This window comes from Ammospiza nelsoni, chromosome 3 (assembly GCF_027579445.1).
Source record: "Ammospiza nelsoni isolate bAmmNel1 chromosome 3, bAmmNel1.pri, whole genome shotgun sequence".
NCBI lineage: Eukaryota > Metazoa > Chordata > Aves > Passeriformes > Passerellidae > Ammospiza > Ammospiza nelsoni.
In genome coordinates this window covers 30,776,083-30,791,912 of record NC_080635.1, presented here as the reverse complement: position 1 = coordinate 30,791,912, position 15,830 = coordinate 30,776,083, and the positions used below count along the sequence as shown (strand labels likewise).

At 40.6% G+C, this 15,830-nt stretch overlaps 1 protein-coding gene across 1 annotated transcript in view; it reads right to left on the bottom strand.

Moving 5' to 3' along the window:
• Positions 1-7,928: 7,928 nt before the first annotated feature.
• Positions 7,929-15,830, bottom strand: part of KCNK5 (potassium two pore domain channel subfamily K member 5) — a 34,779-nt gene continuing 26,877 nt past the window's right edge. The window contains exons 3-5 of the mRNA XM_059468301.1: positions 15,216-15,382; positions 13,902-14,070; positions 7,929-13,094 (exon numbers count right to left, since the gene is read on the bottom strand). Of these exons, the coding sequence (XP_059324284.1) occupies positions 12,280-13,094; positions 13,902-14,070; positions 15,216-15,382 (1,151 nt within the window). The 3' untranslated portion in view covers positions 7,929-12,279. The remainder of the gene's footprint in view (positions 13,095-13,901; positions 14,071-15,215; positions 15,383-15,830) is intronic.

Here is a 15,830-nt window from a genome sequence, read left to right as displayed (position 1 = left end):
ATCCTTTCTTAAAACATTTTCTTGTTGCTATAATACAGACTGTTCTCAGTTTAGCTACACCTTCCTTAAAATCTGATGATCTGATTCCATGGAAAAGTCTATATTAACCCCACCATCCTAAGGAGTGGAACAATACTTCCTTCTCATCTCTCATGTTCTAATTTTGCTCATACATCTCAGGAATTATGGCTTTGGAGGACATCGGATGTGTTTGGTGGGGGATCTTTGACACCTCCCAGATCCTTTCATACAGTAGTAATTCTGATGCTATTCTAGATATTTTATTTGATTTTAATGATCTCTAAAGTGTTTGAAATTACTTTCTTGAGGTGGGAGGATGGTATTTTAAGAATTTCCCGATACAGGCTCTATACTGGTGCATGTTGATTTCTTTCTCATTAATTCTGTTTTTAGTTTCTTCCTGTTTTGCTGCCCAGAGGCCTCTCCACCCAGGACAGTGAAAAATTAAAATGAAGATGAGAACAGGAACCAATTATTTCTACTTGCTAATGGGAACATAAAATGATCACAAAATTAAACTTTGGAGAGTTGCATGTTATGTGTAAGAAAAATTACTACATCAGCTGAAAAAAGAACCTGCTGAGGGAGGTGGTGGAAACAGCACCAGTAGATCTTGCCAAAGACACCACCAGACTTGTTGTCAGAGCAGTGTCATATGGGTTTGCTCACTGCAAAGAGTCACACATTTGTGAGGAAAGGAGTCTGCTCACACTCCGTGGCCTCCCAAGGCTTTAATAGCATCAAAAATGGGCAAGAGCAAACGAACCTTGCATGAGGGATTCTGCAAAGGAGACCCACCTAGGCTCTGGTCTGATCCTGAGGGAAACAGCACCACTGTTTCCCTTGTGAGAAGATGGGTGAATGGAAAAGCAGAAAGACATGAGACACCTCATGGTCTGTAACAATGGGGAACAAGGTTATCACTCCAAGAATTATCAGCTGCCCTCCTGGAGAGTCTTCTCAACAAGAGAGGGTTGTATGCTTCTCATGAAGCATATGGACATCATTTTTCATTTAAATGTCATATAATGGAGACCTTTAGTATGAAGACATTGGTTTACCTATTTTTAACCCTGAGGACCACTGTGGTGAATCAGTGGGAGGGAGGAAACAACTCTTTCTTGTGAGGTGTTGACAGTTTTTGCTTCTTCCAAGTCCTTTCCCAGCAGGTGGCATATGGCGGCACATGCTCTGCCCTCCTTGCCTGTGGACTTCTATTAAGGGAACAAGTCCCATCCCAGAGTCCCAGTGCACAGGGATGCTTCAGAGCCTTCAGCTGCAACAAGAAATACAAAATACAGTGTTCTAAAGCTGTTGAATCCACTCAAACTCATGCTCTTATCCTTCCCACTCCAAATATTAGCCCAGCCTAAACATAAGCCCAAGTAAAGGTCAGTTTAACGGGACATGGGGATGTAGAAGAATCTTTCTCACCTATAGTTGACATGGTTTCTTATTCCCCCTCATGCAGAGTACCTGCTGTGTGCAGGTGCCCTGGAGCGAGGGTTGCTCCATTTTCTTACTCCTTTTTGAAGTTCTAGAAGGTGACTGACAGTCTCCATCTAGTCCTGTTTCTCATTCCTAGGGCTTCATTTTTGTGTACAATGGCTTTGGTGCTGCTAGATATCCCTGATACTTGAAGAAAACTCCTCTACCTGAGTTCAAGACTAACCAGCCAAGAGCGATGCAAACTATAAAAATATCTCTGATAGCTCTGCCTGGGACCACTGGCAGCTGCTATTCATAGTCTGTCCTTGTGTGCTTGTAACCAGCTGATTGCCCCTGTCTGAAATGGTCCCTTTACCCTCCCTGGCACCACAACACCCCAAAATTCATCTATGGCACGTGGCACCAGCAGCATCCATCCTATGAACTTGTGCCCTCATGCATTATCAGCTTTCTATAGACTCCTTCATAACCCAAGTGGCAAATCTTCTGCACAGAGGTGGTGGTGTGAGACCCCATTCCCACTCCTCCCCTCTCTCTGGCATTCTGAGGCCACTGAGTGTCAAGTGTTACACATAAATGGCTCCTGACATTGATCTATGGTATTTTGAAGTTACAGCTTTGGCATTAATTTGGAATTATTGTAACTGGGTAAGTAGCACATATGGATTTCTCTACTGCTTAAAAAGATTCCACTGTGGGAGTTTTCTGTACCCTAAAGATTTGATATGTAGGCTGTCTAGATTATATTGGTTGCCATCTGGTTTTCAGTCCCACTCTTTGTTTTCAGTCTCCAGGCCATTATGCCTTTAGTAAATAATCAAACATATTTTGTTCTATTCAATTTCTTTTCTTCTGGTGAATTGTTGATTAGGAGCCAAAGGTTTATTTAAACAGGTGACAGCTTTGCTGCTTACTTGGTGCATTGGTAACATGATTTTAGGTCACAACTACAAAGACAAACGTAGTCATGCCAAGAGATCTGAACACACAACAACAAACTAAAGTGTATCTGAGGTGTGGAAGCCTTCTGGAGAATTCCAGACTAGAAAGAGCTAAGCTTTATCCTCCCAGTTCAGAGGCTGCAGCAGCAAGGACCACTGTGGTTATGAAGTGGGGTGGAGTGTACGAGTGGCAGTAAGTGGGAACTGGAGTTGGAAGAAGGGGAGGAGGAACATGCAGCTAGAAAAGGTGCAACTAAAATTCACAATAGGCATGGACTCTTTCAAAACCTGTTTTAAACTGAAGCCTCACTAACAAATCCCTGTATTTCAATAGGCTTGCCCAATCCATTGCCCCCTAGTGAAGTCTTATCCTTGCCCTTTACTGAACTACATCCATGCAAATCCTAATCCCCAGCAGGTAAAAATAGCACGGCTGAAAGTGCAAAAGCTTGAGCTTTTCACTGAAGGAAGCCATGAACGCTCAGCTGGGTGCCTTGTCTGTTCAGTGTCTGCCTCCTGTAGCTGAAGCAGTTCAGACTGACATTGTTTGAGGGGAGAAGTCAAGTCTATCTTCTGGCTATCAGACCCAAGTGCCAAAGGGCTGCTGTGCCCTGCCTCAAATGCCAGGAGGCTGCTGTGTCCTGCCTGCAGGCAGCTGTGGTGCTCCTAGGGGGCATAGGACAGATGCAACACAGCTGAGGGAAGGGGAAATTAAGACATATAAGCAAGAAGACAAGTGATGGGAACCAGAAGATAGAGAGCAAAGGGTTGGAAATGGCATCCTTCCTTAAAAAATTGGTTGGGTCATTACTGCATAGGTCTGACCAGAATGTGTATTTGAAACCACAGTTCTCCCCACCCTGAGTCTTGTTGATATTGCTTTCAAGAATGGTCATTTTACAGTAAATACACTCTGACAAGCCCAAAGTCTCTTCCTCCCTCTCTGTGCCAAGAGTTTATCCCATGCATTTCCAAAACCACACAGCACTTGAAGGCACAGTAATATCTGGAGGCAGAAGCTTTTAAATAAGAGCCAGTTAGAGCTACAATCCATCTCCACCTTTTTTTTTTTAATTTTCCTTGCATTCTTTGAAAGAAGCCTGTCTCAAGCCTACACATTTTAAAAGGCTGCCAGTTCTTTCCTGCAGATTTTGCACCTTTCAGCTGTTAAGCCTCCATAAGATTTTACTTTGCATCTACTGACAAACATCATAGAGTAAAACTCCCCCAGAGACTTGGCCTGACAACATATTCAGAAAACTGCTTGAAATTATTTGACACTAATTTCTTGGTGGTTTAGAGCAATTAACAGATTCCTCAGCTATTGTAGTTCTGATTTCTTCCTGTACTTGATACAAATTTTATATTTTGCCCTAAAAAAAATAACTTCTTAATTCAACACCCCATCCCTTTAACTTTGCCTGACTGACATGCTGGGATTACCAGAGCTGGGGTTAAATGCCAGGGTCTCTCCATTTGAGCAGCTGTGAAGGATAGAGAACTTACACCACACAACTGCAGATAACTTGAAGGTTAAATTTTAAAAGCAGGTATTTGCTTTAACTTCTTGCCTTCACCTGATCTCTCTCATATATCTCAGAATCTAGTCTTACATTTTACATCAGTGAATTTCACTTTCTGAAGATAAGCAGCACAGAAAAAACCCTTAAAATTTGAGTCTTCTTCATTGTATGTAAAAAAGCCATCCTTGCAAGCCTTTCTCATTTTAAGCCACCAATTTTCTAGCATTTATTAAAAACTAACAGCCACAAAAACAGCCAAAGAGTGCAGTGTCCCCCTCAGGTGTCCAAGGTGTGTTGCTTACTCCTGCTTTTGCATTAATTTCCCATTCTAATCAGCAATTAAAAAGCAGGCCAATTAGCTTACTATTTTTCCTTCCTTTCCAGCTGTGCCTGAGATGAGTTGGCAAAAGCCCCAGGATGAGAGGAATAGAGTATATCAATAGAGATTGTCTGCATCTGAAGTGTTAATTTGTTCCTTTACTTTTTGCTGCCTGCCAACAACCCATAAACCACAAATATGAAGGTTGCCAGAGAAGGACAACAGAGCTTTATGAATAAACACACTTCAGCTTCAGAGCTTGTGACTTCCATTTCAAAGTGAACACAGATTTATTTCACATTGGTGTGCACATATTTTGCAGTTCTGCCCAGCAACCAGGAGTGTGTAGGAACAAGTGCTCCTCTGCAGAGTTTATTTTGATCAGTATGGATAGCGCCCAGCCCACAAATCAGCACAGAAGAGGATTTTTGTCTCTGATCTCAGCGGCATTAGGAATCAGGATACTTCCTCATACACCCAAAAGCTCAGCTAGATAAACAGAAATGTGATCAACAAGTGTCCAAAGCCAAAAGTCCACAGAACACTGCAAAGCTGTTGACAGGCCTTAAACAGGAATTTCGCTCTTGGTCATTCACACTGAGTGCATTAATTCTCCTTACAATTACAAGCATATTATGGTGCCACATTATATTTTTATATCTAATTAGATTAAAAGTGTCAAAGTATTTACATTTTACCTGAATTAATAATGCATAGAAGTAATTTGAAAACATGAGTGCTTTTGTTTAGCATGTATAGGAGAGTAGCCAAAAGAATGTTATTAAAAGTTAGCATGGGAAATTTCAAAGAATGAAATATAGCAAAAAAACCCCTGACTTAAGATATTTTGTGTTTTAACCTCCTCACAGAGGAGAAATTAATTGTTTCAGACATTTTCAATTTTTCAGAATTCATATTTTCAGTTTATTTTTTTCTTTCTTTGTCTCTCACAGCCCCACCCCAATAAGGAGAAAAGAGGAGACAAGGGTATAATTTCCACAGCTTTCTCCATGTAGGAAACAACATAACCATCAAAATATGAAGAGCGAGCTATCACTCTTTGCTCTTTCCTATGAGCAGCAAGGAGTGACAAGAGGGAGAGAAATTTTGGCATCCCATAAAAAATATTCTGAAAACAGAAAACCAAAACTCTTTGACTTCACAGTTTTTTCAGTTTAACTTGTAAAATCAAAAATGATAATCAGAATATTTCTCATACGTTAATATATTTTCCACATATCTACTCATTTTTTTATTAACCAGAAGGAGTTCTGGCTTGGAATCGTGGCTATCAGAGGAAGCCCTCCCATCAACGTGATACCTGGCTTTCAGGGAGCATAATGCTTCCAGCATCCCAGTCCACATGAACTCTCCCTTTCCAGAGAAGCCATGCTGGTGTGAAACAGCAAACTCCCCTGGTCAGTTAGATGAGTATTTGTGGGTGTTCTGTTTTGGACCTCTATGCTCCCATCAGTCGTGGTACCCCTCCCTGTGCTGGGCTGGCTGTGTAGTCCAAGATAACCACTGGCTGCTGCTTTGTTCACCCCAGGATGCACAACACCTGCCTAGACACCTCTTGTCCACAAACCCCCAACCCCTTATGAGTCTCTTTCCTTGGGAGCTGGGAATAAAATCGAGGCAGTAAAGGGCAGCTTCGCACCCCTTTTTCCCTGAGTCTTTGCCTTCATGCCACGAGTCAGCAGTTGCATCAGCTGCATGCAAAAGCAGGTATTTGCCTAAAATAAAGTGAATATCCCTCACCAACCCCTTCAAGTACCCCAAGCTGCACAAGACCTGGTGCTGAAGTCTGAGAGGAGAGCTAAGGGCCTGCCAGGAGGAGGCAATGCCATGGCTTTGCTCTCAGTGAGATAGGTGACTCTGGTCAGGGCTGGGTTTACCCCCATTCACCCATCACTTCCCCCTTTTTCTCAGGGATGAAGCCACAGCCCAGAATCAGGCAGTAAGGCCAGGCAGGTTATGTGGAGGAGGCCCAGACTGGGTGCAGGTCAAGGGAATTTCCCAAGAAACAAAAAGTAGTAAAAATCTAAGGAATGTTGTACTCAGCACAACCTTTTATTCTTATACTTCTATTCTTATATATCACAGTATTAGTTATCTTACTAAGGGCAGGTTGAGGCTAAAAGTGTATAAAAAAACCAAAAAAAAAAAAATCAACCAACCAAAAAAATGCCAAAAACCAGCCAACCCTTGCTGACAGACACAAGGTACAAGTCACAAATTTAAAAAGAAAACCCTTCCTCTTTAAACTATAGGTAACAGAGCTCCACCACCTCCTTGCATAAGATTGAGACAGGCATTTCATGGGTCCTTCAGGACCCGGGTCCAGCTACAGGGAATTGCTCCGAATGGAGTAGCATTTCCCTGTTAAAATGGTGCTGAACTGCAACTCATCCTGATTTTTTACTATGTTCAGCTCTCAGAAATAAAGGTTTGAGTTCTCTGTGCCCATGAGCTGCAGGTTGCTGGTTTCATGTTGCACCAGGTACTGGCAAAGGCCTAGGAAACACATTCAGTGAAAACATTTCAGGTTTTTAAGTGTCAGCTGCTCTGTGATTTTATCTATCTATTAAGCTATTGTGTTCAGAGAACCTGCAGCCAGGCATGGACCATTAGAACAGGCGTGTAACACATACAGGTTTGTCCTGTTTTCCTACTTCTTGCCACCTTCCCCTCAATAAATTAATGACACTACTAAAATTCCGAGGGCAGAAGGTGAACAGTAGTCTCCAGCCTGCTGGGAGCTGATGGAAATATTACTGGGTGCTTTCCAGACTCCATGCTCTGTGCTGCCCTGAGCTCCATGAGGAGCTGCACCTCCCTCTTTGGCTGTTTTCGGCACCAGTCACCAGTCAGGCACTTCTTCCTTCACTGCTCCTGCTGTGTGGCAAGAGGAAAAGCAGAGATTGGCTACTCTCACTCAAATCCTACAGCATCTACCCTTCGTTGCCATGCCCATGCATCTCCCCACTTTCCCAGCTTGTGCCTCAGCAATTCTACTTATTTGTCTAAAATAGGTTCAGTCTCTTCTCTCTCAGGCTGAGGTTGTCTCAATTTCTTCAGATGGCTCCATCTGTACCATGGGTATCACCAAGTCACACTTTGCTGCCCATTAAGGCAGGTAGTTAGCTATCTTCCAGCGTGTTGCCAAGGAAACTGCTGGAGCTGAAGGACTGCAAATAGTTCTAGCCTGAAAAATGGTGAGCACTGCTACTAGAAATACTGCAAAAATTCATAAACAGCTACTCAGATATTTTAATAGCTCTGGCATGAGATTCAGATACCAGTCATAAATGTACATTTTATTTTATCACAGTACTGAATAATTCTAACATTTCCCATCCCTGTGCATCTTCTTTAAAAGCAGCCCACTGATAAAACACACCCCTTAAAATAAACTTCAGTTTATTTTTCAACAGCTGTCCAAAATCCACATTGAATAATACTTTGCTATGCTGTATCTAATTGAAGACCAGATGCCGTTGAACTGAAGTCATCGATACCCTGTACAAGTTAAGGCATCTGCTTGCATAAATAGCTTGCTTTTTTGGCTCTTTACCTTTGGGCCAGGACCAAGTCTCATCTGTAAGGTGCATTACAAGTGTAGGTAGTTGTAAAAAGAAATACTGATTGCCATTCTTCTCATGACAGAGAGGATAAATTGTAAATTTTTTATTGCAAAATATTAAAATAAATTACATTTTACAAAGACTTAGCAAATATTTACATACAGTGTGATTCCAGTGACAATCAGCAACAAAGAACAGACAGACAGGCATATTATGGAGTGATAAGAGTCAGAACTGCACAAATGTCAAAAGCCATACTGAAAGACAAGCAAATTTTTAAAAGTTAAATCCATCACAAATGGAATGAATCCTACAAGGCACAAAAATGACATGTCTGCAAAGTTCTTTTGTTTAGTCAACAGACATATTGCTTTTTGCTCTCCTCGTCTGTCTCTGCACACTCTCCCAGATCAACTGGAGGAAAAATAAAATCTTCACACATACAGCTGTGTTACCATGGATCTGTTATCAGTCTGGTTTTCATTCTGTGTGCTTTGTGATATCCATTGCCAGCAACAGATTCACGAATCATTAGTTCAGAAAAATTAAACACTCTGATTTTGTATTTCCTCAGTGACTTCGTACCAGTGTATCATCAGATGTGTGAGGCTGCCTGATGTGAGACAGGTATCTGAAAGTGATGCCCTTCTGGTAGAAACATGCTTCAGTAACACAGTACAAACCCAAGAAGCATCACAACGATGTCATGAAGAATGGGGTCATGTAGTCTTACAGCACTTAAAAGGCCTTTTGTAGGAACAGACTTCCATGGTCACATTTCAGGATTTAATTTTTGAAAAAAGAGTAAAATTGAAAGTACTGGCTCATCTTGGCAAAATTAATAAGTGAATCCATCCTTCACATGATGTGACTGGAAATAAAATCTACTTGTAGGCAACAGCTAGAAAGAAGAGTTTTCACTGCTATTCCATCCCTTCCTTATACATGCTTTTAAGCTTTTTTCCTTCCTTAAATATCCCCCATTCCTCTCTTTCCAGGAAGAGATCTGTCTCACCTATAAAACCAACTCCATAGCTTTAAGAAAACTACTAACATTATTATTAGTTAGCCAAATGAAATCAATAGGTATCCAAAGAAAATGTTTCCAGATTGACCAAATAATTGAAATTATAAGACATAACCAGGTAGCACTGGGGAATTCATGCAGAGACACTTTTGGAACTGAATAGAACAAAATCCAGCCTGGACACCCCTCTAAGTAATTACATGTAAATCTGAAGGCAGAAAGATATTAGTTTAGATCCCCCAGGCAGCTTCTTTTCTCAAGATGTGGAAGACAGGCAGGCAAAAAGCTGTCCTGTTTAGCTCTTCGGCACTTCTGAGATGGCACCATAATTTTAAAAACCCTGGGAATGGTTCAGCTTTTTGGAGAGAGCCATTATGAAAGCTATGCACCAGCTAAACCCCTCCAAAACTCTGAAACATGTAGGGCTTAACGAGACCAATTCTGTTGGCCCCTGTGTAAAGAGGAATTTTTTCCCAGTGTTAAGATTACATTAAGGCACATGGTGGGATATCTTGAGAACAGTTTTGTGAGGTGTGATCATGTTTCCCCGAAAAACTGGGAATATTGTACTTTGTTTTAATAAATTTAAACTATTACTTTAAATCCCATGATACTTATTATGCAGACTTATAGTCTATGCTGACTACACTGGGAAAGGCCAGAGAGCCACATCTAGCTTGATAATATGAAACAGATCCCATCTATTCTCAGCTCTGGCATACAAGTGCACTTTGCTACACAGAACAGTGTCTGGGTTCCAGTGTGCAACATCCCCTCCCAATCAAAGCAGCCCAGCCAAGTGTCTGGGTTGTATTATTTCAGTATTCAAGAGAATTTTTTCTTTTTTTCTTGTTTTTTAAATGAAGATTGGACTATGCTTTTCCATTTCAAGCACTTGCTGAAAGTCTTTTCTCTCCTCGTTGTCCTGTAGCTCTCTAACTGTTACTAAAACTTTGATCTTTGCATAAATAATGGAAGACAAGTTGGAGGACAACAAAAACTATATGGAGTGCTTTCTCATTTTATTTTAAGTTAGTGTGGACTTTTTTAAACAAAAAATATTTAAAAAAAAAGAGAAGGCTAAACTGACTACACAAGCATCCTGCACATATGCACATAATCCTACCTAACATTTCTTACAGTTATTGAGTACAGCTGTCAACCACAGCCCTTCAGACACAAAAACTTGAAGGGCTTGGAGTAATTTTAGAAGAGTGGAGATTAAGGTATCTTACTAGAAGTAAATAAGAATCATCTTGATACGGCCTCTCCTTCTTTCCTGTCAGATACAAGTGAAATTCACCCTGCTCCAAATAGCGTAAATGTAATAAAATTTGATTACAAATGAGAATCTCTCTTCAACAACACTACCATAAATTGCAGATTAAATACAAATCAAATGATGTTGACTCCACAGTTGTTTCGCATGACAGGTGGACACGAGTTGGCCACAATTTGGCCATTGTGTTCACATTCTATTTGAAAAAATGTCATATGTGTGGAAAATTCTAGGAAAGAAAACAGAATAGTAAAGACAGTCCCTTGTTTCACAGTAGATAACTTCAAAACTTCCCATCTAAAGGCTATCCAAGCAGAGTGCTAGCTTCCCATATATCTTCCTTCTTGCATGGGACAGGCCAGCAACTGAAGCTGCAGCCAATATTTGTAGTTATCAGAAATAGCCAGTAATTTAAGATTAGCATTGCAAGGTTCCAAAAGGTCTTCTTACAGAGCTGGTGAGTCTGCCAGCATTACACTGAAAATGAGACTGGGACAACTTTTAACTGTTCAATGAACTTTGGAAACTTTCGGACATACCAGAATGGTTTAAATACTCTAAAACCAAACAAATCAGCAGAACCTGACATGTTAAGGTTTAAAGGTCTTGGCTATCTTCTGTTCCAAATGTATTGGATAAATCTGAAGCCAATACCTCTTGCCAGCATATAATCAAGAGCCTCATGTGAAAGAGTTGTCAGGGTTAATGCACAGACATAGAAAAAGAAAAAAAAAGAAAACCATGGTAAAATTTCTTTGTAGCCAAAACAATTTGGGCATACATGCTATGAACAGACATGCTTCCTTCTAGTGAGTAGCCCATCTCCAAGTCAAAAAATAATACTTTCAGAAGCTTAGAGCCGAAGTTCCTTCTAAAAAAAAGTGCCTTATGGCCCGAAGTCATTTGATCACATCTCAGTCTGCCCAAGGTTTGATATTGCCCAAACTTCTATCGAGTGAGATAGAATAACCATTGTATACACACATAGGTCAAACTCTAAAAACAAAACAAAACAATATATGAAGCGTAATCAACTGTTTCAAAAATCATCTCCCATTCAAGTCATGTCTGAAGTACCAAGGCAGAGAGGAACATCAAACAACAATACTGACTAACACACTGCCCAGATCAGCAGCAGTGCTACAGGTCCCCTCTGACAGGCATTAGGGCATTTGGAGAACATCTGTGCTTCCCAAGGTGATTTTTTCCTAAGAAGAACAGTGTCAATAAAACTTCACCTGTACACAGATACTGTATGAGGTTCATTCAAGTATTTCCTTTAGGAAATGGACAGTGGAAGGACACTTTCAACACTAAAAAAGTTCATTGCATCCTGCTTGTGCCCATACATGCTTTGATCAGTAAGTCTTCCAGTCACTTTACTCTTTGACAGTTCTGGGGCTGATGTGTATCTCAGCAGCCCAACTGGCGAGCTTCATCCCAGATCTTTCCTTGATAGAGGGCTCCTTCTCGATCCATTCCTTTGGAACTCTTAATTTTAGTATTTTATTTATGAAATTAGAATTCACTATAATTTGACAAGCACTGACATATTCTAAAGGAGATGTTTCAGATCTTCCTTCTCAGTCTACCAGCACAGCTCAGCTCAGATCTGTGTGCCCTGGCATTCCATCCAAAGTTTCTCTTTAAGTACAGCGCCATATTTTTGGCAGTAACAACTTAACAAAGAGCAACCCCCTTGATTTCATTTGTGATAAATGCTGGATTCAAATCCAGGTTTTCAGAGGTGAAAGGCTAATGGAGTAACCGAACATGTTTGATGCCCAAAACAGTCTTGCAACAGTATAGTTACAATCCCAAACTATTTCCTCAATGAAATGCATGAACTCAGAGCAGATCCAGTGTATTAACTAGTCTTTTCTATTTTGTTCAAGAACCATAAAATCAAAAGGAGTGGGACTCCAAATTCAACTGTTATTTTACAAGTCTTTCAGAAAAGCAAAGCTGACAGGCTCAGAAGCCAACTTAGGATGGGAAAAGGAGACTGGAGTTTCTTAGTCTGGGACTTGCTTTTGTTTTCAAAGAGACAGGAGAAGCTGCAAACTCACTTTTCTCCTTGCTCTATGTTCAATATGCACTGACCCCTTTCAGAAAAACATTGTCCAGCATGCTTCACGTGGCAGCCTTCACATTGCTTACTGTATTATATTCATTCATCAGCTGTTCATAAGGCACAGAAAGTTCTAGCTCATTATTGGTAAAGGTAGATTCATCAGAGGATGGGAATTTTACTAATTTTTTTGCAGTTTCAGATTCCTCTGCAAGATTATCATCCATAGAGGATTTTGATGTTTCCTCATCATCTGAGATATCTTCCTCTTCATCATCATCTTCATTTACAAATGTTATATTGGCATTCTCAAATATTAAGGGCCGATAGTCTCTGGAATCCCACACTTCACCTTCTTCTTCACTAATCCTGTCCAGCTGGTTCACAAACATGGTTCCTTCTAGAGGGCTGTCTGCAATATTTTTGTCATGGAGGGGTCTCAGTACGTGACCATTTTGAATGTCCAGGGAAGCCTCATCATACTCAAATGACTCTGTTTTTGTGTAAGTCACCTGAACATCTATACTGGCGTTCATTTGTTTGGCATTTTCCACTATAATCATTTTGTCATTGCTTGTCTTCAGGGCCTTCTTCCCAATTTGCTTTATAAGGTCATTGTAGGTCTCTTCCTTCTTTGAAAGAAAGCTGAAAATGTTGACATCCTTTGAGGTACCCATTTGAAGGGGTTTTTTAGGCCGAGGGTGGTTCTCAAATGACTCTTTTCTTTTTTTCCTCCGTTTCTTGATTGCTTTGTGGACTTCCACAAACATACTGACCTTCCAGTTAACAAAGAGTGAGAGCCAAGCTAGTCCCAGATAGATCCATAACTCCACAAAGTATCTGTAAAGCGCATGATAGTTTGCATCTGGATTTACACCTACAGGAAATTAAAAACAAAAACATTACTGTAAGAAGAGTCACAGCTGATAAACCTTGAAGTTGTTACCCTGAGAACTGCTCTCTTCCTCACTAAAAGAGCCTTGTTATTTGAACATCACTCAGAGAGGTACCAAGTGGGGAAATGAAAGAAAAAGTTGATCCCACATCTTCCACTTGTCGGCTACATGTATTCTGACCACTGGACTAACCAAATAAAAATGAAGTATATTTATCCTCTCCTTGTAAGATATAAAAGTGAACATTTTCCTGCTTAAAAATTACCTGTCTTCTTCCTGCCACTGAAGCATGCACCTATAGGTACCTTCCTTGAGAAAAAGATTCAGAGTTCAAGGTATGAGGACCAAAGTGCTGAATGAAGCAGTGGCTTTTAGAGAAAGAAGAGGTTTATGAGGAGAGAGGAATATGCTCAGCATTCCCCATTGACTAGTTCTAGGCAGGTGTAGGCCCAATGCCTACACATCCTGCTTAGATCCCATTCAAAGGTGCACAACTAACATGGTGGGCAGGGTAGTTCTTTGCCTGAAATACAGACCTGGGGTACCAGACAGACTTATGGACTCTAGAACTCGGCTGCAAAAATAACTCAATAAAGGCCTTTGGTGTCTACACCAACACTGAAGAGCCAGATCTAATCCACTGGATCAGCAGCCAGCCTTAACAGAATATTCTATCCTGCAAAATGTGCTCTAAAAACTTAGAAAACATATTTTCAAATTAAGAGTTTGGAAGTAGAATTGCGACACTGTGCATGTAATAAAATAATACATAAAATACAATTACTGACCAGCAACAAAATCTCCAAATCCTATGGTGGTGATAGTGATGAATGAGAAATAGAGGCCTTCAATGTAATTCCATCCTTCAGTCACCATGAAGACAAAGGGAGGAATAACCAGATGGACCAAGACACCCCAAACAATGAATATAGCCGTGCATGTAATTTGGGCTTTCCTCTGCAAAGAAAATGCAAAAGTCAGGGAATGATCTCAATTTTTTTTTCCTACCCATGGCACCAAGAATCATCTGACAGTACCAGATATTTCAGTTTTGTGCTAACAATTTAGCTACCATAATTAAAAGTCCCTATAAGTGACTGAAGTAAACACACCTTTTTTTTCCTTTGTGCAGAACTCCCTATTCTTGCAACTGCTTGCTCAAAAAGGATTATTTGCTCATAGTTTTGTTTCATGTTCTTGGAAGATTTTAAGGAGTCCCAAATATTTTATAAATTGGAATGGGATATGGACATAGCACTCTAGTCTAAAAAGCCATCAGTACCTCTAATTTTCCTCTTACTCATTTGAAGACAGAAGATCAGAAGCATTTTAAGTTGTTTCTCTCCCATTTCTGTTTCTTTCTCTTTGTCCCTCATGCCAGCCTCTGTACAAACCTCCACATACACACATATTTCACTATTATTTTCTGTATTTTCAGGTGCAAACCCTGTACTTTCAGGTGCATTATTTTCTGCACTCTTCTCAGGTGCAAACCCAAGAAATTTCTTGCTCTGATTCTGAAAGCAGGACCTAAAGCAGTCCCAGTGCCCTCCAGGCACTCTGACCCTGCACTGCCTCCCATTTCTGAGCAGAGTTAGAACTGAGGATTCACTTAGAGTGGGGAAGGGAGGAGAAAGAAACCCAAACAAACCATCACCAAAAAGCCAACAAAATGCCACAAACCAAAAAGCAAAAGCCAGTAACAGAACAAAATATTGTTTTGCAGTAGGTTCACTGCACAGCAGGAAATATTTGTGCTAGCATGCAGGCAGGTGGGAGCCAAGCAGGACAGCATATTATCATTCCTGTGCCTGAGGAGCTTGAATGAAACGTCTGTGAAATGGAGCCTCATGTACATTTGTTCTAAAGGTCTTTAACATAAGAAGTAGTACCAAAGGTTTTTGTGAGATCTCATTTTGCTAAACTTCTTGCAGAACTAACACATCAGATACCATCCCTCTTTTAGTTCTTTCAATGCACACCATTTGAGAAAATTTGTGCAAGTGTTCATTTACTACAAGATAAGCAGGCAAGTTATGAAATGCAAGCTTAATTCATGCATCAAAACTACACAGTTCAAGGGTAAACAAGTAAGGGCTTACCAGGCTGACTCCTCTTTTCGTCAGAAACTGGCCCAGCCTCTTGGCACGTCCTCCAAAGAATTTCCCCAGAGCACTGATCCACGTCAAGCAGAGAGGGACTCCAAAAAGCCCATAAAAAATGCAGAAGAGACGCCCAGCATGTGTCTTTGGGGAAACATTTCCGTAACCTGGAAGAGATAAGCATACCCTCCGTCTGTTCTGGCTGAAGAGAATCCAAGGCAATTCTAGCTGTGCACAAAACAACACTGTGTGGGCTCCTACTGTGTTGGGCACTCCTTACTTCACCATCTAAAAGGGAATTACTTTACTTCAGCTGCCCATCTTCTGAAACTGGATGCATTCCAAATCTAACAAACACATATTCCATTACTGTACTTTGTGTTCCCTAGATTTTGTGAATATTTTTCTGGACAAGATGGGTAAATAGAAAATAAAGCTCATCTCAAAACTTCTGATGTGATGTCCCAATCTTAAGCAGCATTGTTAAAACTTGACTGATTTAATTTTACAGAGTGAAACTCAAAATTCATCCTGAAGCTAGGTCCTGGTGAAAGATACACTATACACATTTAACTTGTGATGCGGTACCTTTGCAGGGTAAGAGCTTGTGAGTTA